This window comes from Clytia hemisphaerica, unplaced genomic scaffold, assembly GCF_902728285.1.
Source record: "Clytia hemisphaerica strain Z4C2 unplaced genomic scaffold, Clytia hemisphaerica genome assembly, whole genome shotgun sequence".
Classification (NCBI taxonomy): Eukaryota; Metazoa; Cnidaria; class Hydrozoa; order Leptothecata; family Clytiidae; genus Clytia; species Clytia hemisphaerica.
The window spans coordinates 749,970-777,379 of NW_027104441.1; the positions used below are offsets into that span (position 1 = coordinate 749,970).

Below are 27,410 nucleotides of genomic sequence, written 5' to 3' on the forward strand. Positions count from 1 at the left end.
ATTAGAGATTTTCATAGTAAATAATTCTTTAAATTGAGAATTTATGTACCGTAAATCCTCGAATAAGCGCCCCGCTCGAATAAGCGCCCCCCTTTTAGTTAAAATAATATTGTAAGCGCCCCGTTCGAATAAGTGCCCTCTTTGTATAAGCGCCTCCATCAGAGAGGGGCGCTTATTCGAAAATTGTTATTCGGTTGAATAAGATATTGAGTAGATACTTGTGTCTTAAAAAGAAAGAAAGCGATTAAGAATAAAATGATAGAAATTGTCAATTGGATTTTTCCAATTTTTCTTTTATTCATCCTTTTTTGAAAAATCAACCCTTTGAAACAGTCAAGTCAAGCAGATTCCGAATTTGTCGATATACGAATTTCTGAAATAACAAAATAAGCGCCCCGCTCGAATAAGCACCCTGCTTGAATAAGCGCCCCCCTTAGAGCCTGGAAAATTAAATAAGCGCCCGGGCGCTCATTCGAGGATTTACGGTATTGATGCATATACGCAATTTGATGATTTTTGGTAATTTATATAATGAAAGTAGTCGATGTAATGTTTTTGCAAGTTTTTACAAAGAAAAATGACGAAAAGTTACGTCTTTATTAACAAGATAGAGGTTACGTTTTCAATCACTCTTAGCATAGGTACTACAAGTTTTTTTATAAGCAAATGTCTTCCCCTATATCAGGCTCACATTATGCTTCCCATTCTATTGTTTAGGTACCCAAAACTGAGTTTGCACATGCTTATAGACGTTATGCTTATAAAAGAAAATCATGTATCTTAATATCCCTTCTTGTATCCAATTTTTTACAAGGTAACGCCTCGTGCCTTATGATGACTTGAAGTTTCTAACCTAAAAGAAATTTTTATTGTGCACTAAACATCTGATTCTATCTATCTATGTACCAAAAAAGAATTTTATCTGGAAACCTCAAGAAAATCAAACAACAAACAAGTTTTCTCCAAAAATATCTTCTTATAAAAACATCTATAGAATATATTGATAAATACATAGAATAAAAATACTTTAATTGTATTGATTTTGGCGAATTTTGACAGATTTCACCACAATTACACAAAAAAGGTCCTTTCCTCAAATTAAATCTCCGCAACATTTAACAAATTAAGGAAGAGCATTTTTAGTTTATTTTATTTCAAAGGTTCATCCATTTTAGTGTCTCTTAATTCTTAACTCGTCAATTAAAATTGCATTTTGAACAGTAACGTAAATAATATTAACATAATCGAAATCAATCAAACATATCTCGTCTTTCTATATTAAAAAATAACTGAAACTGAAAAAAAAATTACCCAACGAAGAAAAAAGTGGAGGAAACACGCCTAAAGGTGTGTTCGTCTACTTTAATCGGGAAATTTCGCAAGATTTAATTTATCGAGCCAAAAAGTTTTCTTGATTTATTTTTGTGAATTACGGTAGCGTTTTGAAAAATTTTGCCTGGACTTTTTTCAAGAATCAGCCGAAATTAGTTAAGATTGTCCCTGAAAACGCCCGAAAAAGCAAATTAACAGTTAAAAATCAATTTTTTTTAAATTTCACATGGATTTAATTTCACCGGTGAGCGATCTCATGCAGTTTCGCTCAAATTTTATTTGCGAAAATGGCAAAAATTCAAGAAAATGCAAAATTAAATCTCGTGTAAATTAAGCCGATTAATCGAAGTTATTTCTTTTTTTGTAAGCTTAAAAAGTGCACTTCATTTTTAAATGTATTTAAAAATTTAGAAATTAGTCGTTTTAGTCACTCTTTCTCTAATTCAATATTCAAGTGATCTCTAGATCCGAATTAAGAAAATTATTTTATACGATTTTCAGGTTGATGGGTTTTAGTTCGAATTACAGAAGGATTTGAATCACAGTGGTTAGAATTAGAGAGAAACAAACAGACCCCGGCGGAACAACCATAAAAGTGGTGAGGCTAAAGGATCTAATTGGGATAGAATTCACCATGAATTGGAGAAAAAAAGTTTATTTTTCTCAAAAGTGAAGACTGCTTCCGCCGGGCCTGACCAATACCCGTCGAGTCCATAATCATAAATTCTTCTCTAGTCAACTATCGGTATCACTCATTTCCAATTTGTTGTTTGTATATGATAATTTAGCAGAGTTTATTCGTCTTGGTAAGAAGAATGACATGGTAAAGATCACCAAAATAAAAGCCGACAAAACCATGAATGGTAGTCTATAGTCTATCGGGAAAAATACTTTATGTTCTTCTGCATTGATGGACCATGAAAACATAGATCCGAACAATGTTGGAGATGCCACTCTAAAAAGGAGAAAAGAAATTATGATATAAAACAAAACTGTTTTTGTGTTTTTAATTTATCATTACTCTTAGGGGTGTGATAAACAGTTAAGTTGCCGGGGTACGAAATTGTAACTCTAAAAGCTTCCCCCGCCCCGCCCCCCCCCCAAAAAAAAAGAAGGTATTTATAGGCTAAAACATTGTAGAAAAATAGAGGAATCTTCTTTTGACAGATGAAATTTTTTTCATTATTGATTTAAACGGGGGTAGGGGATCATTATAAGGTCCGGGGAAGGGATAAGAAAAAAATCGAAAAGCGAGCCATTTATCCCGAGGGAGGTTTTAGGTTAAAGAGTATTTCTCAGTCCTTGTAACAACCAGACAGCCCTTTAATTTCTTTCACGTAACAAACTTCTCTTTTAATTGTGTAATGGTCTTTCTATTTAATTTTTAGAGAAGAAACTGCGATAAAGTAACAAATTTAATCGCTTACCTCATAATTTCTTGGATGGAGAAAGCCAAACCATTGACACGACCTGCCTGGTCTTGATATACCGAATTATTGATGAACAAGGCAAGTGCTGATCGACTGCTGATGTCAGCAATCATCCGAATCAATCCCATGACGATTAGAAGCGTCCATAGCAACGCAGTACTATTTAGGTAAGAAAAGTTAAAATTGACTAAAACTTTGAAATTATTTATGTGGTTTTGGTCACTTGAAATCTACAGTCCTAAAATAATGAATTCCAAAAAATATAACTTAAACTCTAATGCAGTTTTTGTTTTTCAAATAGAAGATTTTTTTTAGATTTGTCTGCTAGTGAATAATACCGTAATATACCTTTTTACGGTTAGGTGCTTCGTATAAAAAGTCACCAAAATTTTGAGTAAACAAACCATCTCATTGGCTAGAAGCAAAAATATGTCCAGAGTAAGAGCACAGAAAGCACATTTTTCTCATACTCTGCACATGTTTTTGTTTATGTTATTGCTTTTAGCCAATGGGATGGTTGGTTTACTCGAAATTTTGGTGACGTTTTATACGAAACAGCTAACCGGAAAAAGGTGTATTACGGCTAACAACCCAAGTTCGCGCGCTCAACAATCAAATAAAAACATTTCTATTGAAAATGAAAATTTCCGAATAATTCGAGAGAGGAACCTAGAAGCTGGTCGCCTAATAGTAGGGGGGAATTTGTCCGTTTTTTGAGGTCGCTCGATTTTTTTAATTTCAATTTTATTTTTTTTTAATTATTTGAAATCACCTATACTCGCAATATATCTCTAATCTTAGTTTCTGAGGGCTTTCCAAAAATATACAACAGGTCTCTATTTTATCAAGCTAAAATTTTCATTGATTTTTGACTCTATAATTTTTGCCTGAGACCGTCATATTTGTCCAAAAATCACACCAAAGTGTCCGGAAAAAAAGGGCACCCAAGTTATTTTGATTCCCCTGCCCCTCAGCTTTCCAAAAATGTATAACAAGTGCTTTGACTAAAAAAATCGAGCTATTTTATAAATTTCCTCCTACTATAAAACAAACTCATTAAAAGCCTTTCGCAGATTATGCGCCAGCTTGGTACCGAAGCACTATCCGAATTTTTGTGATTTTGGCCCGTTGGATTGTTAGTCGTATACAGGGTCAAATCTTCTTACTGTTTATAGGCATTGTGAATGTTTGGATACATAGCTGTCATCATAAACAATATGACCAGTGATATGCGAGCAGTCTAGAAAACAAAAGAAATATTGATTGAACTAGGCTATCCAATCCGGGGGGGGGCTAAATTTGGTTTGCAAGACAGGTGATAAGAACAAAATGTCGGTGTTAAAAAAAACGAAAAACGACCCTTAGATATTTGGACATTTTCTGGAACACAATGTTTTTCTTCAATTAGGTCCAATGCCTTTTGAGAAAAAGACATTTCCGATTTTCGAATCTTAGAGAGTAGATTGTGTTTCTGGTCACCTCTAGATAGCAATATTCATAGATGATGTGATTAACTTACGATTATTCCTCCAAATCGTCTTTCACACTAAAATGTAAAAAGAAAATCAGATCTAGATTTAGGTTATTTATTTGTATTGGCTAAATTCAAAAAAGTATCGTGACCACAAAATGCTAGCGATTTTTGTAAGATGTCTCGTCAAAATTTTTTGTGTAATTCAAATCATTGAGTGGATTGACCTATTCTTGCTCCCGAAACCTCTCTTTTTATATTCTCAGCGTTTTTTGTCATACAGCGGAATCTCCATAACTCGAACTCGCACGGGGGACACAAATTTGTTTGAGTTAAGGAAATTTCTAGATATGGAATTAGGTTTATAAGGCATTGTTAACTAAGGGGACCAAAAGACTTTTTGGGTTAAGGAGACGACATTCGAGTTACCGAGGTTAAATTGACTATAATGCATTTTTATTATGGTTAAAACTGCGATTTCTTCGCTCGGATAATACAATACATATTTTTGATTACTCTTACAGAAATCAATGGTCGATAAAAACAGCCAACTTACCCTACTAAACAAAATGGGTTGAAGAACAGCGGCTACAATAGCAGGTACCAGAAGTGTGATGCCAATCTTATCCGTGGTAAATCCAAGCCCACCTAGAAAAAGCAGATTATCAATTTCTCATTTGGTTTGTAACTTTAACACATACACCCCTGTGTCACAGACCCGCTGGGGCCCCAGCCCCACTGGAAAATTTGGCAAAAATCTCGTCCCATAGAATTTTAAGCCCCACTGAGAAATTGACATTCATTTCATCCCCATTCAAAATTCATTGTTTAGAAATTGCACTCGGAAACCATCCCCACCGGATTTTTTAACTTTGGAGCAATAGAATTGTTATCCCCATTAACATTTCGATCGAAGTTTTCATCCCCGCTGTGTAGGAAAAATTTCCACCGGGCTGTGAGACAGGGGTTAACACAATATCTTTTCTGCAGAAGCTATGTAGAGGGAACAATGTTTAGGTCTGAAGAGTCAAAGTCTGTCAAATCGGTTACTTGACGTTCTATTATGAGATCTTTGAAATGATTTTCAAAGACATTTGTCATGACTCTGTTATTCAAATAAAATAGCTGTAATTATCTATTGGGTATTTTACCGGCAAGAAATTTTAAAAGGTATTTTCATTCAAATTATTCACAAAGAATGAAGATCTTATAACTCATACCATATATTACTTTTGTAGCCAGCCATAACGAGGAGAGTTCCGAAAACCCGATGATGCAGAATCCCGATATTCCGAACATTATGATGACCAGCATCACTATTTTATCGCTGTGTGTGAAAGAAGAAGATAATGTCTTGTACAGGTAAGATTAGTCTTATTTTGTACTTCTGAAGTATAACAAAAAATATTTCATATTCTTGTAACTGAACATTCAACTGAAAACTTTACATTTTTTATGAGAACACCCACAATTTTGAAGCCTTCGAAAGTTCTCAAATCTTTTTGTTTTAAGCTAATATGTTCTTAGCCATCATCATGTTCTTATATTTTTGCCATATTATGAGCATTTTTGTCCATTTTTCTAAGGCATAAGGTGTTTACGTATCCGCAAAGCCTTTTAAAATGTTCTTAACTAATTATTCTTAATAATTTGACCATCGAAGCCTTATTTTCTTATAGTGCGTTCTTATAAAAACGTGTAATGGACCTTTAAAGGTTTTATTTTTACATAAGCGCTCCCGCTTCATATCAGACACATGTTTCATATCCTATTGTTATATTATGCAAAAAACTGTTTTTCTTTTTCTCCTTTTGACCAATCTTGCTCCACATCTGTGTCAATCCAATGTGAAAAAGCTTGCGAATTAAAAGTGATGAGTCAGGAAACGATATCACTCATATTTAAAAACAAAACCTTTAAAAACGCAATTACACTTACGTCATAAGTTCATAAATGGACCATGATTTGATGGAAGTACATGGGTTGCATTTCGTTTCTTTGTTATTAGTGTTCTTTCTTTGTTGTTGCTCATCTTCTGTATCATTTATTGTTTCTCTTTCATTCTTTTGTTTTGCATTTTCTTCATCAGATGATGACATTTCTTTCATAAAAATGACGTCATCAGTTTCGTTTTCATTATCTTCAGACAATAAGAGGTGAACATTGTCTGATGTTTCCAAGAGACTGGAAAAGAGAAATTTGTGAATATACATGTAATTGGCGTACTAAAGTTTGGAAATGTTATAGATTCGGCCCTCCAAAACTATTGTCAGATTTTCCTAACATTAGATCGTATTATTTTTTATCAAAGCAGTATATTTACCTTGTTGGTTTGGTTTCTTCGACGACGATGAAAATGAATATGATGGAGATAAGTAACACACCAGCAACCAATATACTTGGTAAAAGAAACTGAAATTTCGTGAAAAATGTCGCTGCTGAACCTATAAAAAGAAGAAAATTATTAGTTGAGGTTGTTGAACAATGGAGTCGCAATGATTCGAGCCTCTATAGCTAGAACAAGTTTTCTTGTCATTTTAGTCAACAATGCCTTAAAAAAGTTCTCCACAACTCGAGTAAGTCCGCGTTTGCCGTGCGCGTTGTTGGAGCTAAAGTATATTTCCTGCAGGTGTTTGTCAGCTAATGTCAAGTTCCTACTTGTATATCTGTCTTGTGGTTTTGTATTTGATGAATTCTGATCAAAATGTAAAAGGGTGCTTTAATAATTTACTTTATCATAGACTTTTTACCTTTGAAACTGTTAGGATATTTCATCACTGGTTGAGCCAGGAAACCTAAAACAGAAACGAAAAGTGTGTTAGAAGTAAACTAAAAAAAGAAGGCTCCCTCTAGTTATGCAAAGAGTTGTCGAAGAAAACCTCATAAGGCTGATTCATGTGATTTCTATTTGGCGTGTGAAATTTAGTAATGTCATTAAACCTTCAGAAAAGCGACCGAGTGCGTTAATCCAGCCTGAATCATTAGGGGAACAAGCCAGCGCATTGTAACCTCATCCTAGATTTAAGGTGTGTTCAATAGGTTGGCACAGTAACAAACGGGCTTCTTGCGCGTGTTTGCCCGGGTTACACTAAGGTACATTCACTTGCCAAGTGAATCACAACATCGAGTTGGAATCGAGCCCCGACCTCCTGGATGGCAGTCAAAATTGCTGAACACTACACTACTGTGTCACACTCATACCATACTAACCTCCTAAGGCAGGTCCAATGACAATGGCTGAATTCCATGCCGCAAAGACCAGTGATACTCCAATAGCTTGATTCGTATCATCGCATATTTCAGCGAAAGCCGCTCGGCCACATACGATAACACCTGAAGGATAAAAATACAATTTTTTTAAAAGTTAGCAAAAATCAATCCGTCAAATCTGAATAGAATCACCTTGACGACCGACATCTTAACTGGTTTTGATATTAGCCCACGTGGAATGGGTTCCACTTCTTACGAAGTAGGAATTCCTTCTTTTTGAAGTAGAAATGCATAGCGCTGTCCAGACACCGCTGGTTCTGTTCACGTGAAACCTAGCTGATTTTAAGGCCATTTAAATAAATCATACAGTTGAGAGCATTAAGCTAAGAATGTCAAAAATTATGAACATCTTAGGCTGAGCCACGCTGCCTGGAGAGAGTCTTTCGCATTCGAATCGCGCTAGCTTTTGTATTTTAATTGCATATACTCTTAGGTTCTAAATAAACGCCCCCCCCCCCCGATTGTTAATTTTTCGAGGACCCCCCCCCCGTTTATTTATCTCTAAGAATATTTTCAGCTGTCAAAGAGAAAGCCCCTTATTTTGCTCTAAATGGCCTGATTTTAGCCTATTTTTACCTTATTTTTGGGTTTCAGAAGTACAATTTCCAACCCCCCCGGCAATTAGGTCCCCCCCGTTTATTAAAATCTAGAAAATTTTCCAACCCCCGTTTATTTGGAACCTAACAGTACGTTTCTGGCAAAAAAAAGTCGGATTGTAGGATTAAAGGTTTTGTGTTTGAATTGGGCATGGTTGAAAAAGTTTTATGATAAGTTTTCAAGAGCATATTTCTTTGGCTTGAAAATAGCATAACCTCATTACGGTAATATTTGTAAAAATACTTTGTTTGATACAAACATCCGGTTTTGGCTGTTCCCGTACACAGGAAAATAGATTTTACTAAAGATTCTAATTACGGGGCATTTTATTGTTGTCAATAATTTTGCCTCGTTTACTTTTATTAATTTTTAATCAATCTTTGCATGCTTATAAAAAAGTGCTTATTAATGTCTAATTTTGATGCTTAATTGAGAGAAACAAGCATGGTATTATTAGTGCTGTTGATTGCGATTGCGTCACTCGAAAGATATCTTGCATATAGTAGAATTACTGATCGCTTCCTCGTGGAAATAAGTGACTTAATTCTACCACGATTTAATTAAATAGCTCTTCCTCGTTCAGTGATTAAGTGTTGTTATGGAGTCAAATTAAGTAAAAGTTTTTGGTCAAAAAGTAAAGCGGCGTATCAATATCTTTAATTGCACATAGTTCTAAGGTCATTGGGCTCTCTTGCTAATTCGAACTCGAACGGGAAGTCTGATTTGTTCGAATTATAGAGATTCGAATTAAAGAGACTAATTTACTGGAGATTTCCCTTTCCTGGACCTGAAGATTAGAAAGGACTGAATTTTAGAATTACACTAAGCAACATCTAAGAAACATGCTGAGGCTGAGAATGAGAAAATAACATTTTTTAATTTGGTTTTTTTAAGAACCTTCCAATCCAGCCTTTCATAAGGGTGATTATGTCAAAAAGTTTAGAAACATGTAAGAAACATTTAAGGCTCAAAAGGCCGATTTCTTAAGAAACATTGAGGCTGTTTGGTAAAACTAGGTTCTTAAAAAAAACAACGTGTATTCGAATTAGCGAGAGTCCACCGCACAACGAAAGACTCACCGTTAAAAATGTCTTGAAGAAATCTTGTAATAACGGCAAAATAGAAATCAATTGAAAATTCAAATGTAATGGTGGCCAACCAATGCGCAATGGTACCAGGGTTTAACTAATAGGTCTCCCTTGATATTCAATTATACGTTGGTATGGAAGTTAACCAAATGAAACTTTTTAGTAGAAAGGCAAAACAAACCACACATTAAATATGTTTTTCAATTGAATACATATAGTTTTAAGGTCATCAGGAAGCTTGCTCCAGTGACCTTTATAACCCCCCGGACAAAGCTATATCCGCCATCTTTGATCGGAGTTTTTTTTATAGTGGTACCCGCAAAAAAGCCATTGTAGTGTCAAAAATTTGACTACTACATCACTAGTGTGGAAGAAAAAGTAGATCTAGCGGATACAACTTTCAAAAATACTCCGGTCAAAATATTTTGCTTAGCCGGGATTGAAAAACTACCTCCAGGTGTCCAGTGGCCACTCCAGGAGAAAGTTCAATTTTTTAGATTTAGAGATTTTTCTCCCATATAATACATATTCTCGTTGATCAAAACAACTCTTTTAAATAAATTAATATCTATCGAAAGAGGAGCCTTCGACTGTGGTCGCAGACTTACTACTACTATTCAAGATGAGCACTGATAACTTTTTTAAAGGCTAAAATAAACAAAAAGGAAATAACATGAGAGACTTACCGTTAAAAAGGCCTTGAAGAAATCTTGTAATAACGGCAAAATAAAAATTTGTTGAAAATCCAAAAGCAATAGTGGCGAAGTATGTCAAAGATGCAGAGATGAGTAGAACAGGTCGACGCCCTATCTTGTCTGTCAGCCAGCCCCAAAAGTAGCTGAAAAATAGACAAAGTATATTAAATTAATGATAGTCAAAATATATTAGGAATTCTGGGTATTCTTTCGTTTTACGAAATTTAAAGTTCGGTCGATTATGGCGATTTCAGTTTTTCTACTTTATTTCATGGGTTTTGGTGATTTGGCTTCTAGACTACATTTTTAAAGCCTTTTTGGACCATTTGTTGAACTTATAGTTCCTGAGATCCTAAGGTCGTCTGATGTTCAATTGAGGATTTTCCAATCCTAAGTTAAAGCACTTGGAGTCCCCTTTTCTCCCCTCCCCTAATATTATTGCTAGATTGGAGGATCGAACTTTTTTTGGAAATTTACCCCCCGGACAACATATCTCACTCCCACCACCCCCTCCCTCCCAACAAGCATCGGTTTACCCCCGGACATTTAAAATCACCCCTTATTAGCAAGTTTGTCCCTAAAATAAAGCAAGTTTTGCAGATTTTTCACTACTCCCGGACAAAATATCCAATATATCCTCCACACCCCATGTACAATTCTTTTTGGAAGAGCTCATTATGAACAATTGGATTAGGGAGATCATACGTTTAAAATAATATATCATCCATACCCTCCAAAGAATCTTCCCACAAACAAGGAGGATGCAATCATGCCAGCATAAGTACCTGTATTGTGAATTAAAAGTGAAAGTTCAAGATGCATTTAACAGCGCTTCTGTGCTTTATCCTATAATACTAAGACAAGAACGCTTTAAAACTGAAAAAAAGGTAGTAACAACCGAAGGCTTAAGAGTTTCTTGATATTCTTACAAAAAAATCGTTTCATTGTATTACATACCTCTTTGCCTGTCGGAATAACCAAAACTCTAAAAAATAAAAAAAACGTAAAAACACGTTTGACATAACACCCCCTTCTCACGGACCCGGTAGTACTTTCTCAGCCAGTGGGGGGGGGGGGGTAAAAATAATGGACCAAAACTTAATGGAGATTGATATTCTCATGTTTTTAGGCTTAGTTTTATTTGAGCCCTGATTGGGGGTAACCCCGATGGATTATGATCTCATTTTGAAAGGAAATTCTCTTAAACTCTCTATATATACTTTTACTTGAGCCCCGATTTGGCTTACAAAAAGGTTGGTTTCGGGGCTCAAGTGAAAGTAGGACAATACTGGTATTTCAACCCCGATTTCGCTTTTAAAAACGTTGGTTTCGGGGCTCAAGTAAAAGTATATATAGTAACAATACTGCTTTTCAACCCTGATTTCGCCTACAAAAAAGTTAGTTGGATAGACATACCTGCACCCTTCACTTGCCTGATCCCCCTCCCAGACTGAGACCCTATGTGGTCCTGAGTAAAACGGCTAAATATTTTTTTCAATTTCTACTCGTTTCGAAGTTGAGAGGGGTTTAAAATCTTTAAAAATGGGTTTTTACAGGGATTTTACATTAAAATTTTATTGACTTCTTACTAAAAGTAAGAAATTAATAACTTTTGTTAGTTTTTTGGTGTTGTGTTGTTTCCAAAGATAAACCAATGGGTGTGGTAAGCGTTTTTACGACAGGGAACTAAGTATCACTGGTCAACCTCGTGTGTTTTTAGAATATAGATAGACAAGAAGTTAGACTAGATAAAAAGGTTTTGAGATTTAAACAATTGGAAAGATATTTTAGATTACTTACTGAAACCATAGCTGGTAGGTATGAGAATGGTGAAGTTAATGTCATCTGTGTTGAAAACTAAAGAAAGAAAAACTTAAGTTCACAGCAAATGTCAAGGAGGAAAAAAGGCTTTTTCTTTTTTCCTTATATTAGCTTCTGTATCTCCATATCAAACTGGTGCTTTATAAACCAAGGTCGCCAAGGTTGGTGCTTTGAAATCCACCTGGTTGACTATAATAAAGTAAAACTGGGTTTACTCATTACCCCTACTGGGACTTAAAAAACGTCATTTTTAGCACCAGGTTATTCACTGGGGTGGATCTGACCGGGCCACTGATACAGGGGTTTTTATAAAGATAAGTCTCCAAGCTGGCACACGATGTTTATCTAACGTCCTTGTAACGTACATATAACGCCTCGTTCTAGCTGCCGGTTGCTCTCTAGTTTATTAAACACCCCTGTATCACAGACCCGGTGGGACCCGCTAATATTGCGTCCCCGGTGGGAAAAAATACACTACGATTTCGACCCCCACTGGAAAATTGACTTTATTTTCATCCCCTGTTTGAAAGAATTGCACTCCAAGATCATCCCCACTGTGGGAAAAATTTCCACAGGGGCTGTGAGACAGGGCTGTTGTTATACCCGGAAAAATCAGTTACCAAAGTTACTTACCAAGATGAGAAAAAGTGCAGCAGCCACTTTATGGTTTAGCCTGGTGGCTCCAGGTGGATAAAGGATATCACTAAAAGCCATCTTTCAAATTGAAAGAAGTTCCACACTTCCACTAGCCTCTACGTTTTCACTTTAAATCATAGTTCAGTATAACTTGTAGGGCTTTTCGCTTTTGTAAAGTAGACCGAATAAACGCGCCAAGCTCCACTGTTATATATACGGGATCTTAACCCTCGTGTCTTGTTTAAAATTTTGATCCAATCCAACAAAGTTTATAAAATTTCCTTCTTCTCAATATTGTTTTAAACCATAATATTATTACTTTACCACGATCAAGTTATGTGTTTTGTATCCTTAAGATTTGTTATCAATTACAACATATTCAATCAACTCTCAGTATCATCAAAACTTAATGCTCATCTCTAGCCTGTCATCCCAATTTGATTGATGTTGTTGATTAATACATTCATTACTGGCAATGCAGCAATAAGTTTCGATAATAAGAGGAATTTTTTTAATGATTGCTTTCTTATTCATGAAGGAAAAACTTTTTTAATCAGATCTTACGGTATCCTTGATAACCCAATTTGTATGACATCTTTTCTTTTAATATGATAATAAGATAATCGAGGCAATATTTGTTGTGGGTTTAATCTGTGCTGCTAAAAATGATGATAGCGTTTGAAATCATTCATAAGAACACATATAGTTGTTGAGGTTTTTTAGGTCAGTTTTGAGAACATAAAATATTAAAAGTTTTGAATAAGTAATGATTGTCTACTTCAGAATTTTAAATTGATAAAGTATTGTATTTTACCGAATGAAAATATTTAGACCAGACCTCAGAATATCTTAAGAATATAATGTTCAGGGGTTATTAGGGATTTTTAGACTATTTATCTATCGTTTCTTCTTTTTAAAACGTTTTTTAATGAGAAAATCAAAAAATTTGAAGCCTTTGGATGCTCTTAACTTTTTGGGCTCTAAGCCTAAAAATGTTCTTATTTTCACCATTTTGTGAATATTTTTTATCAATTTTCCTAATAAATTGGGTATCGGTCCACAAAGCGTTAAAATGTTCTTAACTTGTTCTTAATATTTTGGCATTCGAAGTCTCGTGTTCTTATAAAAAAAGCGTATCGACCATTTCTTCTTTTCATTGGTTTCTCGTTGAAAGTAACGCAAATATGGGAAGCAGGAAACACAAGTTTATTTGTACAGCTTAAGTTTTTTCACCTTGGCTATATCAAATAAAGAAGAAATGTAAAGACCGGTTTTTGCAAGAAGGAATATTTTTCAAACAAAAATTTTAACTGAAAATTAAAGAGGCCCTTCATTAAAAATACTTTTTGTTGCGGTATTTTATATGTACCTACTTTTCTTTTATTCTTTCCTGTTTTATTTTTTGTTTTGTTTTTAATTTTACATTGTGTATAACAATGTAACATATGAATCTATACTGTACTTACCTACCCGACGTTATAAACACCGCCGTGCCACAGACCCACTGGAACCCAGCCCCACTCGAAAATTTGGCAAAAACAATTTCAAAACAAAACAATTACAGCCCCACTGGGAAAATGACTTTGATTCCATCCCCATTCGAAATTCAATGTTTAAAAATTGTACTCTAAAACCATCCCCACTGGATTTTTTAACCTTGGAGCAATAAAATTTCTATCCCCATCGGTATTTGAATAGGAATTTTTATCCCACCTGAGGAAAATATTTCCAGTGGGCCTGTGAGACAGGGGTGTTTATAATGTCCGACGGGTATGTGCGGGTCCTAAGGGTACCTTTTCAAATATGTTTAAAAGCACTGTAAGGGTCGGAAAAACTAGAGATGTACTGTAAGGGTAGAAATTTCAGAAAATTCTTGAAAAATCTAGATATTTTGACCAAAAATGCTAGACTTTTGACCATTTTTTGCACGAAAGGGATCGAAAATTTGGGGGAAAATGCACTGTAAGGGTATGATTTTCACTGATTTTTGCTGCACTGTAAGGGTGAACATGCCGTCAGTTCGCAAACCCAGTGCCCCCCCCCGGGCATAAAACACCCTTGTCTCAGTGCCCCGGTGGAGCCTTTTTACCGGTGGGAATGAGAATTTCTATTGACATCCAAATAATGGAGATAGAAATTCTATTGTTTCCAGCGCAAACAATCCAGTGGAAATGGTGCAATTTTTCTATTTAATTTCAAATGGTATGAAATCAAGACATTAAATGTTAGCATAGTATAAGAAAGCCGCGGCTTTTTTATACTATGATGTTAGGAAAGGGGTCAAACATCTTTTTCCGCACTATATGTATTAAATGACATAACCAATGATAAGAAACGTGTATTTTCTCGCTGGTCTACCCGTTTCTTTTTAAAGAAAATCCAAAATTTTTGAAGACTTCGGATATTCTTACCTTTACGAGTTTCAAGCCTAAGAATGCTCTTAACATGTTCTCACACCATTTTATGAGAATTGTTGACCATTTTACTAAAAAGTCGGGTCTTTCTTAGAGTCCGCGAAGCCTTAAAATAATAAGTTGGTCTTATTATTTTGGCCATCGAAGCCCTATATTCTTATATAGTTTGCTCTTATAAAAAACGTCTATATCCATCCTCGATAAGAACGATTGCCAACACTTTGTTAGCGATAAATATGACGCTCTAGCCTTTACTGTCAATACGTTAAAGACATAAATCATCCAATTTGGTCTCTGTCCACAAATATCTTTGCAATATGAGAAATTGAACCAAAAGGAAATACGAGATTTTGCGGAACATAGATTCGTGAGAGTTGGCGAAACCCTGTATACACGCTTTTTTTATAAGAATGGCGTAAATCCATTTCGTCATTGATATTCTTAACTTTTTTTGGTAAAATCATCCTAAAATATTCTTACAGCATTCTTAGGCTAGGATCTTAATTCAGACTAGATTTAACATTTAGTACATACTCCTCATGCATAAAATGGCATTTTTCTGAAAGGAGTGAGCCTTACTTGAGGGTAATTGGCAATTTATAATTGAAAATGCTCTAAAAACGGTATTTTTAGCATGAGTAGCCAAATTCCATGATTGTGATATTCTTAGTATTATTCTTAATATTTTGGCCATTTTCATCATGGACATTCTTATAAAGCGTATTCTTATAAAAAAGCGCGTATTTTAGCAAAAATGGTTTGTAAGATGTGCTCTGTTAACCAAACACTAAAAAGTGTTCTAGAAGGCAACAAGGAAGTCTAACCAAACCCTTATCTGTTTCTACAAGGAAATAATTCATCATAGAGCTGTAAAATTATATATATCCCGTTAGTGTATAAGGACTACTCTCGGGTACTTAATAGCCGTCCCCCCCGCTAATTAATTTTTCGAAAATTTTCCACCCAGGACATTCTTATTCCAACCCCCCCGCTTATTAATTTTTGGGAAAATATTTTTAAAAGTTCCCTTTTTTGTCCTAATTCAGCTGTATTAGCCTCCTTTTTAAAAATTTTCCACCCAGGACATTTTTATTCCAACCCCCCCGCTTATTAAGTTTTGAAATTTTTTCCAACCCCCCCCCCCCCCGCCCCCCCCCGCTTATTCCAACCCCCCCCCCCCCGGCTATTAGGTACCCGAGAGTAATCTTTTATTAGATTATATTACCTAGACGCGATCATAGGTATAGTCCGTAAAACGGATAATAAACGCGGGACAGAATGTATTAAAAAGATAATACCCTTGGTCATTTATTATTGAATGTCAAATCAAATCTATTCAATATTCAATATTTTTTTACAAGAAGTGCTCGAAACGAAGATTTTTTCCTAAATTAAAAAAAATGTTAGATTTCAGTTTTTAGTAAAAAGATGTATAAAAGAAAATGTGTAAAGCACAAGAAAAAAACCTATAAAATATAAAAAATCATTACTAAAATAGAATCTCCTATCCCCCTATGTTGAATTCAGAGCAAGTTGTTTTCTAAGAAGGTCTTGCGGGCTATCGTGGTTATCACATGAACGCTATCTAGAATGAAAATATCATTTATCGCTAATTTTCGAAGAAATTAATGAAAATAATGACTGGGTAGCACTAGATTCAATCTGTCATCAGAAATTTGGCGTTGATCTTAACTCTTCGAGCATCTTCCTATTTTTTTACTAGGGGAAGCACCCCCTTAAAATCTCAAGAATAACAATAGTGATATGACCTTGAAATTTTGACCAGTTGAAGTTGATTTGCAAAATTTCGGCTCGGCCACCGAATTTAAACTTGAGCAAAATAATGTATTGACTGATTGACTCGTTCGATTTGACTGAATTTTGTTCCTGAAGGTTGATTTGTCAAATAAAAAAGATTTATAACAGAAAAAAATTCGTTCCCATGAGTATTTGGTACTTTTTAGACCGGTCTGTAAAATACACGTTGACCACCTGCCGGAACTACTGAAGTAATTATTTTGAAATTTTCACCAGTGATAGAAATTGACCATCTAAGACAGTGTGCAAAATTTCAATTTAGTCACATGAGCGGTCGGTATTTTACATAGATGGCCGTTTTTTGCCAAAATACTCACTTTCAGCATATAACCACTCGTCCGATTTTGCTGAAATTTTGACTGTAAGTTTGTCAAAATTTCAAGTGAATAGCATTTTCCAATCACTAGAGTATATCCTAAGGCTGTTTAGGAAAAAAGAGGCAATTTTGGGTCGGTCTGTAAAATACACGATACCAACAGATGGCAAAAAATTTATGTCACACAGGGGGGGGCGCAGTTACTACAAGACATGATGTGTAGTAAGTGCTTTTTCGACACTTTTTTTCCACCCTTTGGTAGTAACTGTTTTCAGAAAAGATTTCCATAGTCTGGGAGCAGAATTCAATATGTCGAGTTATAGACGACTTTGCTTAACCCAGAAGGTGAATGGGATTGTTATACATCGTTGGAACGGAAATTTTATGCTGATTATGGAAACCCGGGTCTTAAATAGTCTATCCTGGACAAAATTGCAAACGAGGCTGGAGTTTGCACTCCGTCGTGGTGTTTTTTCGATTTTACCTGTTTTAGAAAAATGCTTACTCTCAGCAAAGTAAAGGGTTTCAGAATTTCATTTTTTGTGCAAAATGCTGTCAATAGAATGGGTTAATAGAAAAAAAATCAAAAATCTCGAAAAAAAAATTTTTGCACTCCATCTCGGAGGATTTTGGCGAAAAATCGATGCTTTTTCTTAAAATTCATCAAAAACTAGTCTATAAACCACTGAAATTATGTCAAAATAAGTCCAAAAATACTTTCCTGCTAAAAATACTATAAAAGAATAAGAAAGTATAACAAATTAAAGAAAAATCGGCTCAAAACGCTATTTTGCACTCCCCCGTTGGTGTTTTTATTGAAAAAACGAGATTTTTGTTTTTTTTGAAAAAAATATAACATTTTCTAGCTTTTCCTTTGATACGACTGGAAATCCTATCTTTCTCTTGGAATCATTTTTATCCAACACAAAATGCTAAAATATTCTGAAAAATGACCCTCCTTCGCTGGGGTTTTAAGTCAAAATTCAGTAATTTTAAGTCAAAATTCAGTAATTTTAAGTCAAAATTCAGTAATTTTAAGTCAAATTTCAGTATTTTTACTAAAAAATTCATCAAAAACTAGTCTATAAACCACTGAAATTATATCAAAATAAGTCCAAAAATACTTTCCTGCTAAAAATACTATAAAAGAATAAGAAAGTATAACAAAATAAAGAAAAATCGGCTTAAAACGCTATTTTGTACTCCCCCGTTGTTAGCGTTTTTATTGAAAAAACGAGATTTTTGGTGCTTTTGAAAAATATATAACATTTTCTAGCTTTTCCTTGATCTACGACTGGAAATCCTTTCTTTCTCTTAGAATCATTTTTATCCAACACAAAATGCTAAAATATTCTGAAAAATTACCCTCCTTTGCTGGGGTTTTAAGTTAAAATTCAGTAATTTTAAGTCAAAATTCAGTATTTTTACTTAAAATTCGTCAAAAACTAGTCTATAAACCACTGAAATTGTGTCAAAGTAGGTCCAAAAATATTTCCCTGCTAAATGTTTTTAAAAGAATGAAGTATAGAAAAAAGAAACGTGGGCCCAAAACGCTATTTTGCACTCCTCCATGAAAAATCGCTCTCCTTCGCCTGGGTTTTTAGGACGAAATTGCTATTGAAGATTCTTGGCGCTTATTTCGAAACTTAAACCTTAGTTACGGCGCTTACAAGAGGGTGGTATGGTGGCGCTTAATGGAGGAAATAAGGCGTTTAAGCTGCAAAAAATATTGTTGAAATAAGTTTTGAGCATTAATAACTGCTGAGACTTTCAAAACGAATGAATGCGGGATCTGAATGACGTAATGTCGTAACTCAAACGTAGTAGTAGTAGTTTTAGCTTACATTTTCCGATCACAGCATATAGTAAAAGAATGACTTAATTTCGACGTACAATTAGTATCGAGGAACTGAGGTTTTCGTGACGGAGGAGTCGCAACCGTAGTTTTCGGGGACAGGAGAAAATTTCGATTTTTACACCATGTTTTGGACTGATTTTTTTATGAAAACTAAGTACATCAAACGCTACTTTTTATGGATATCTTTGCCTAAGTTCTCAGTTAAGTTCATTGGGGGAAATGAGGCATTACGCATGCCATCACCTTCGTTAAAGTTTCCAGCTTCGTAAAGGAAAACCTAAATAATAATGTTATATTTTCTTCAAAAACACCAAAAATCCTGTTTTTCAATGAAAACGCCAACGGAGGAGTGCAAAATAGCGTCTGGAGCCCTCTTTTCTATTTCCTATACTTCATTCGTTTATAAACATTAAACAAAAAAATATTTTTGGACTTATTTTGAGACAATTTCAGTGGTTTATAGACTAGTTTTTGATGAATTTTTTAGTAAAAATACTGAATTTTGACTTAAAATTACTGAATTTTGACTTAAACCCCAGCGAAGGAGGGTCATTTTTCAGAATATTTAAGCATTTTCTGTTAGATAAAAATGATGCCAAGAGAAAGATAGGAGAAAGATAGGATTTCCAGTCGTATATCAAAGGAAAAGCTAGAAAATGTTATATTTTTTTTCAAAAACACCAAAAATCTCATTTTTTCAATAAAAACACCAACGGGGGAGTGCAAAATAGCGTTTTGAGCCGATTTTTCTTTATTTTGTTATAATTTCTTATTCTTTTATAGTATTTTTTGCAGGAAAGTATTTTTGGACTTACTTTGACACAATTTCAGGGATTTATAGACTAGTTTTGACGAATTGTAAGTAAAAATACTGAATTTTGGCTTACAAAATACTGAATTTGACTTAAAACCCCAGCGAAGGAGGGTCATTTTTCAGAATATTTTATCATTTTGTGTTGGATAAAAACGATTCTAAGAGAAAGAAAGGATTTCCAGTCGTAGATCAAAGGAAAAGCTAGAAAATGTTATATTTTTTTCAAAAACACCAAATATCTCGTTTTTTCAATAAAAACACCAACGGGGGAGTGCAAAATAGCGTTTGAAGCCGATTTTTCTTTATTTTGTTATACTTTCTTATTCTTTTATAGTATTTTTAGCGGGAAAGTATTTTTGGACTTCTTTTGACATAATTTCAGTGGTTTATAGACTAGTTTTTGATGAATTTTAAGTAAAAATACTGAATTTTGACTTAAAATTACTGAATTTTGACTTAAAATCCCAACGAAGGAGGGTCATTATTCAGAATATTTTAGCATTTTGTGTTGGATAAAAATGATTACAAGAGAAGAATAGGATTTCCAGTCGTAGATCAAAGGAAAAGCTAGAAAATGTTTTATTTTTTTCAAAAACACCAAAAATAACGTTTTTTCATTAAAAACACCAATGGGGGAGTGCAAAATAGCGTTTTGAGCCGATTTTTCTTTATTTTGTTATATTTTCTTATTCTTTTATAGTATTTTTAGCAGGAAAGTATTTTTGGAGTTATTTTGACATAATTTCTGTGGTTTATAGACTAGTTTTTGACGAATTTTAAGAAAAAGCATCGATTTTTCGCCAAAATCCTCCGAGATGGAGTGGAAAAAATTTTTTTTTCGAGATTTTTGAATTTTTTTCTATTAACCCATTCTATTGACAGCATTTTGCACAAAAAATGAAATTCTGAAACCCTTTACTTTGCTGACAGTAAGCTTTTTTCTAAAACAGGTAAAATTGAAAAAACACCACAACGGAGTGCAAACTCCAGCCTCGTTTGCAATTTTGTCCAAGATAGACTTTTTAAGACCCAGGTTTCCATAATCAGCATAAAATTTCCGTTCCAACGATGTATAACAACCCCATTCACCTTCTGGGTTAAGCAAAATTGCTATTTTGTGATTCTGCTCCCAGACTACCAGGTACCACCCCTGTTTTTGAGTGATATCATCAAAAACGTGCTCGAAATTACCCTAAAGTGCGATTATTTTTCAACCTAAAGCCATTTTTGTGCTAGATTTTCTTTTAATTTACTTGGTTAACAGCTGTTGAGAACATTTTAATGATAATTAGGGAAAGCATAATTTCATTTTCGTCCATTTATAACAAAAATATTTTTTTTAACAAAGAATTTTTATTTTTTGTGAAAAATTTTGAAAGTTCTTTAAAAAGAATTAAAATATAAGCACTTACTACACCAAAAGTGCTAGTTTTAGTGTTTGGCACCACCCCCAAACAGCAGTTACTACACTGTGTAGTAACTGTTTATATAACTTCTGAATACAGTACCACCACGGTAGTAAGTGTCATACTGTCTTGTAGTAACTGCGTGCCCCCCCCTGTGTGACATGAAATTGCCTCACAAAATTCAAGCAAAAAAAAATTAAAGTGAAACAAAGTTAGAGGGTGGTACTATTATCGGTATTTTCGAAAAATGATGACGTCATCAGGTAGCAATGACATCGTTGGTGATGCTGAAATTTTAATCAAAGATGGCAATTGATATTTGGTGCACAGTTGCAAAATTTCAAGTCAATCGGATAAATTTTTCAAATGTTATCAAAAAAAAATTCGTTTTGGGGAGGGGGGAGGGGGCAAAAAAAGCCCCCCTCCCAAAGATGCTCAAAGGGTTAAGGCATCTATTCCACCTGCCTGGAAAAGGGGGAGAATTAGCTTCTGGCACTGCGTGAGCTTCACCTGATAAGATAAGACTTAAATATAAAACTATAATATAAAACTAGGTAAAGATCCTCCGAGGAGAACAACGCCCTTAAACTGTACATTACATTTGTTGTTCACCTGATGAGACGATACTTTAATTATAAGAGCTTGATCAAAATAATAGTGCTTTATTGGTATAAAATAATGTCACTGTCACTTAGACCTTAAAACATTTTTAGATCTACATCCATAAGCACCGGAGGCAGGCTCCATACCAACTGGACAATCTTGACAGAAGTATCCTCCCATCTTCGGTGCACCAGAGGGGCATGGTTTGCATGGGTCAGGACTTGAGGCTGTTACTCGTGTTTTAACATCCAGATACTGGTTGGTATTACAACAAGCTGGTGCATAGTGATAAAACGATGGACTTCTTCTCTTGCGGCGATGGTCTTCGTCAAAGCTTTTTGAACATAGTTGAATTCTGGCTTGAAGATAAAACGGTGTTGTATGATGGATCTTTGGGAATTCGTATTTACTGCGAATCTTCAATTTCCATAGAGCGTTTGTTGTTGGATAGAAAGGACCTGGTAAGATATCTGATCTTTTGATGCATATCGGAAATCGACGTTTATTCCAGCAGGTTGAGTAAGGCTCGATTTTCTCTTTACACGACTGGGGCCAAATGTGATTTTCGTCATATCTGAGCTGGAATTTAATTGGTCTATCAAACTTATATTGTTTTCCATTCATGGAATCTTTAATAGCGGTGATTTCAGATTCAACTCTGAATGGTACCCGAGCATCCGTTTTGTGTGGTGGAAGAAAGACTTCAAATTTTTTGATGTAGAATGGTCCTTTCTCACCCTTTTTTATCCAACCGTGGTCAATCATCCGTTGTTCATTGGGAATTCGAAAGAAGACTTCACCAGACGTTTTCCAACTGCTGTCATTTGATGTACGAAGAAGCTTGGTCAAATCAATGATATCTAATTTACTGCTGTTCTCTGCTTGAAGATATTCTGCTGGTAAAATTACATTCTCGTGTGTTGTATACTGGCAAACGTCATCGATCTTCAGATTCTTCAATTTATTGAGATCACCATTCGGATTTCGTTTCAATTCTACACAATAAGGATGTTCGACACCAAAGTTCTGGTAAGCAAATCTGTCGCAAATTTCTTCGATTATTTTCCTTCTTTCAGCATTTAAAATGAGAAGTAAAAAATGCTTCAAAATTTCACTTTTGATATCAGAATATGAGTCTGTTTGTAAATTCACAGCGGTTCCACGAACATTTGCTAAGTAGAGCTTTGACCGAGCGAATTGAGTGAGAGAGTTTTTAAAGGATTCCTCGAAATTCTCTATTTGATTGAAAGGTTTAAGCAGATCAACTATTGTTCCTGAGCAGATTCCTGTTTGGGATGTGTTCTTTTTCTTAGTAGTAGAGTCACATTGTTTTTTCACAGCAAAGTTAAAAAAATAAAGCTATATTTTTTAGTCGTATAGGTTCAAATGGTATCTTCGGATTGTCATATACATTCAGAAACTGCTCTACCTCTTCTACCTTGATATTTTCACCATTAGATCGAAATGAATTCAAGAACCTTGTAAATAGAATGCTACTTTCAACGTTCTTATCCAGCTTAGTTCTCAAATCGTTCAAAATTCTTTGGAGCATCCAAATCTCATTGCCGAAAGAGCTCACTTTAACAAAGTCACCAGATTTTTCAATATTATCGAGATCGGATAGCAATTTTATGACTACCCTGGATCGATTCCTACCTTGGAAAAAACCAAAAACGTCAAGTTGTCCAGCTATACTTAACAAAACAGTGTCTGATATTAAGTTTGTAATAGCCTTTTGAAAATCATCCGATCGATGGTCAAAAATATGATTTGTAATAAACTTTATGTGTGTCAGAAGCAAAGTTTTTCCTCTAGTCAAAAATCTTTTCCGGTGTTTCAAATCTTGCAATATGTTTCTTGCACTTTTCGTTAACTTTGTAGCTTCAATTGAGGCTATTTTAGTGAAAAATTTAAACTTATAAAAAACTTTTGAATTGTAATTTTATAGACCAAAAGAATTTAAAGGGTAAAACCTTTTGAGCTACAGAACAGATTTTTTGAAATATTTATCCAAATATTATATAACTTTTGATATAAATATTTATCCAATCGACTTGAAATTTTGCAAGTGTGCACCAAATATGAATTGGAATCATTAGTGACGTTAAGGTGATATGTATTTTTGGGCAAATACGCAAATCATCTTCCATCATCCATCTACCACACTGGTCAAAATTTAAAGGTCATAGCACTTGTCAATCTTGAGATTTTAAAGGTGGCCGTGACCCCCTCCCCCCCAAAAAAAAGAAAAAAAAATGCTTCCCCTAGTACCTCAAGGGAACTTATTTTGGCGGGAACTAATTTTGGCGAATGACAGCGTAAATCTGTTCTATTTTGCCTAATTTTGAGAAGGGTTAATAAATGGTACCATGATTGAAATCATTATTATAAAACGTAATATGTTGCGCGGCGGAAAATAGAGTCTGTGTTCAGAAGCAGCTAACGAGCCCATTTCCCCGAAATATCTGTTTCACTTTTCCAGGAGAGAGCTTTTTTTGAAAAATGGAGAAACATATCCGATCTTCTAGGAAAGACCTTTTCCTTTAAACTATCTGTTTCTCCGCTCCAGCTGATGACGTCATCAGAGAGAAACAGATCATTATTTCTAAGATTTGACATAATAAATTGGGAAACAGATATCTGCTTCCAAAAAGATGATATTGCATTGGAAACAGATTGAATTTTCTGAGGGAAAACAGATATCAATCACAACAAGACGACTTGAAGTCGAAAATTTCGCCTACAATTTGAACTACATGGGAAAAACAAGAAGTAGATGAAGCTAATCTGAAATTTACTTTACATCGAGCCTTGATAACAATTTTACAACAAGAACAACGAGACTTAAAATCGCTAAAAAAATAAGACCAATTTAATAACAATTGTTGTTTAATTTTTAAAAACTCTCATAAAGTATATGCTTATAAAAAAAAGAAATGCTCTTATTACACGCCATCTCTTGTTTACTTTGTAAGAACTAATTACCGAAAGGTTTATCGCCATCTATCAAGAGTTATTGATTTGATTCTTATAAAGTAAATGCTTATAAGAAAAATAAATATGCTCACATTGTACACCAACCCTTGTTTACTTTGTAAGAACTAATTACCGAAAGGTATATCACCGTCTATCAAGAGTTATTCATTTGATTCTTATAAAGTAAATGCTAATAAGAAAAATAAATATGCTCATATTGTGCCCTATCCCTTGTTCACTTTGTAAGAACAATCACCGAAAGGTATATCACCATCTTTCAAGAGCTATCGATTTGATTCTTATAAAATAAATGCTTATAAGAAAAATAAATATGCTCATATTGTGCGCCGTCCCTTGTTTACTTTGTAAGAACTAATTACCGAAAGGTATATCACCATCTTTCAAGAGCTTTTGATTTGATTCTTATAAAATAAATGCTTATAAGAAAGATAAATATGCTCATATTGTGCGCCGTCCCTTGTTTACTTTGTAAAAACTAATTACCGAAAGGTATATCACCATCTTTCAAGAGCTTTTGATTTAATTCTTATAAAATAAATGCTTATAAGAAAAATAAATATGCTCATATTGTGCGCCGTCCCTTGTTTACTTTGTAAAAACTAATTACCGGAAGGTATGTCACCGTCTATCAAGAGTTATTGATTTGATTCTTATAAAGTAAATGCTAATAAGAAAAATAAATATGCTCATATTGTGCCCTATCCCTTGTTCACTTTGTAAGAACAATCACCGAAAGGTATATCACCATCTTTCAAGAGCTATCGATTTGATTCTTATAAAATAAATGCTTATAAGAAAAATAAATATGCTCTTATTTTGCGCCATCCCTTATTTACTTTGTAAGAACTAATTACCGAAAGGTATGTCACCGTCCATCAAGAGTTATTGATTTGATTCTTATAAAGTATATGCTTATAAAAAAAAATATGCTCATATTGTGCGCCGTCCCTTGTTTACTATGTAAGAACTAATTACCGAAAGGTATATCACCATCTTTCAAGAGCTTTTGATTTGATTCTTATAAAATAAATGCTTATAAGAAAAATAAATATGCTCATATTGTGCGCCGTCCCTTGTTTACTTTGTAAAAACTAATTACCGGAAGGTATGTCACCGTATATCAAGAGTTATTGATTTGATTCTTATAAAGTATATGCTTATAAGAAAAATAAATATGCTCATATTGTACACTAACCTTTTTTTACTTTGTAAGAACTAATTACCGAAAGGTATATCACCGTCTATCAAGAGTTATTGATTTGATTCTTATAAAGTATATGCTTATAAGAAAAATAAATATGCTCATATTCTGCCCATCCCTTGTTTACTTTGTAAGAACTAATTACCGAAAGGTATATCCACCGTCTATCAAGTGTTATTGATTTGATTCTTATAAAGTATATGCTTATAAGAAAATAAAGAAAAATCAAAACTGTGAAGCTAAAGACACAAAGATATAACGACGTAATCCAAAGAAATCCTGCGAAGATCTTCCGTGGTTATACGAGCGTGTAATTTGTAAATTGATTTTAGTGAGTTTGTCCACCGTATCAAGTACTTTCGTTTTCTAAATTTTCGTCCGATATCGCACCATGCCTAACGTAATACTTTCGCTAAGGCGAAATTAAAAAGCAAGGGAAACAGATGAAAAAAACAGATATCCTATTCCTAATAAGCTTGGGAGAACATATCAAAATTTTAATTCTGAAAATTGTGGAAACAGACCAAAAAAATATTTTCTGACTGATTGTTGTCGCTTTTCTCCCTATTTCTATCTCACTTTCATCATCAGGTAGGTAGGTCTAATCAGCACATCCAGCTTGTTTAATTTACACTTTCTTAGTATAATATTGATTCCATTTATTATATTTTCTTATTGATTACAATACTTTAATGGGATAAACTTTCGCGGATTTCGCGGATTTGGGTGTCATCCGCGAAAATCCGCGAAATTAAGTCCCAATGGGAATTTAGAAGGGCAACGTCCCCGAAATATTTCTAAACAAAACTCAAAATATGTCAAATAAATACTATAATAATGTGTATCTCAACAACCAACATGCATGATTTGACAGTAAAAGTCACAAAATCGTGAAAATATTGCCACCCAATAGTGCCATCCGCGAAATTTTTGAATTTCGCGGATAGACGCAATCGCGAAATTTAATCCCCGCGAAAGTTTATCCCATTAAAGTAGCATGTTGCTTGTTCACATTGAATTGACATGTTCGAACGTTTGAAAATCGACCTTTAGAAAAACTGAATTTCGAAAGTTTTGGGCATTTTTTGACGTTTTTGCCATCTTAGAGAGACTATAATATTCCCAAAATTTTGAAAACCTTTCAAATAATTTTTGTATCCCTTTGAGAGATTTTCTAGAATGTGAAAAGGGGACCCTTATGGCTCACATATACCCGGTACTCTCGGGTACCTACTAGCCGTCCCCCCCCCCGCTAATTAATTTTTCGAAAATTTTCCACCCAGGACATTCTTATTTCAACCCCCCCCCCGCTTATTAATTTTTGGGAAAATGTTTTTGAAAGTTCCCTTTTTTGTCTTAATTCTGCTGTATTAGCCTCCTTTTCAAACATTTTCCACCCATGACATTTTTATTCCAACCCCCCCGCTTACTAAATTTTGAGATTTTTTCCAACCCCCCCTGCTTATTCCGACCCCCCCCCCCGGCTATTAGGTACCCCGAGAGTACCCGTTTTTGTAACCCCCCCCCCCCCCCCCCAGAGTAAGATTGGTGAGAAAGAGAATAAGAAAAACAATTTTTTGTGATTTCGGCCTGAGACCGTCATATTTGTCCGAAAATCACACCAAAGTGTCCGAAAAAAAATA

At 34.5% G+C, this 27,410-nt stretch overlaps 1 protein-coding gene across 1 annotated transcript; it reads right to left on the reverse strand.

The window, feature by feature from the left end:
* Nucleotides 1-1,909: 1,909 nt before the first annotated feature.
* Nucleotides 1,910-12,633, reverse strand: LOC136820950 (uncharacterized). Its single transcript, XM_067077182.1, has 15 exons — nucleotides 12,338-12,633; nucleotides 11,684-11,740; nucleotides 10,841-10,868; nucleotides 10,614-10,668; nucleotides 9,875-10,026; nucleotides 7,444-7,566; nucleotides 6,984-7,028; nucleotides 6,557-6,677; nucleotides 6,172-6,417; nucleotides 5,454-5,560; nucleotides 4,790-4,881; nucleotides 4,282-4,308; nucleotides 3,929-4,002; nucleotides 2,760-2,921; nucleotides 1,910-2,287 (listed from the first exon to the last, which is right to left on the reverse strand). The coding sequence occupies exons 1-15, from the start codon at nucleotides 12,416-12,418 to the stop codon at nucleotides 2,068-2,070; spliced, it is 1,590 nt and encodes a 529-aa protein (XP_066933283.1). The 5' UTR covers nucleotides 12,419-12,633; the 3' UTR covers nucleotides 1,910-2,067.
* Between the last annotated feature and the right edge of the window lie 14,777 nt (nucleotides 12,634-27,410).

Bases quoted from the DNA above. Each gene is read 5' to 3' on its own strand.
- LOC136820950 (XM_067077182.1), bottom strand. From the start codon at position 12,418: ATGGCTTTTAGTGATATCCTTTATCCACCTGGAGCCACCAGGCTAAAC. The intron at 5,561-6,171 runs GTAAGTGTAATT...TTTCACACACAG, and splicing joins TCCATTTATGAACTTATGAC to CGATAAAATAGTGATGCTGG. The intron at 4,882-5,453 runs GTATGAGTTATA...TGCTTTTTCTAG, and splicing joins GGCTACAAAAGTAATATATG to GTGGGCTTGGATTTACCACG.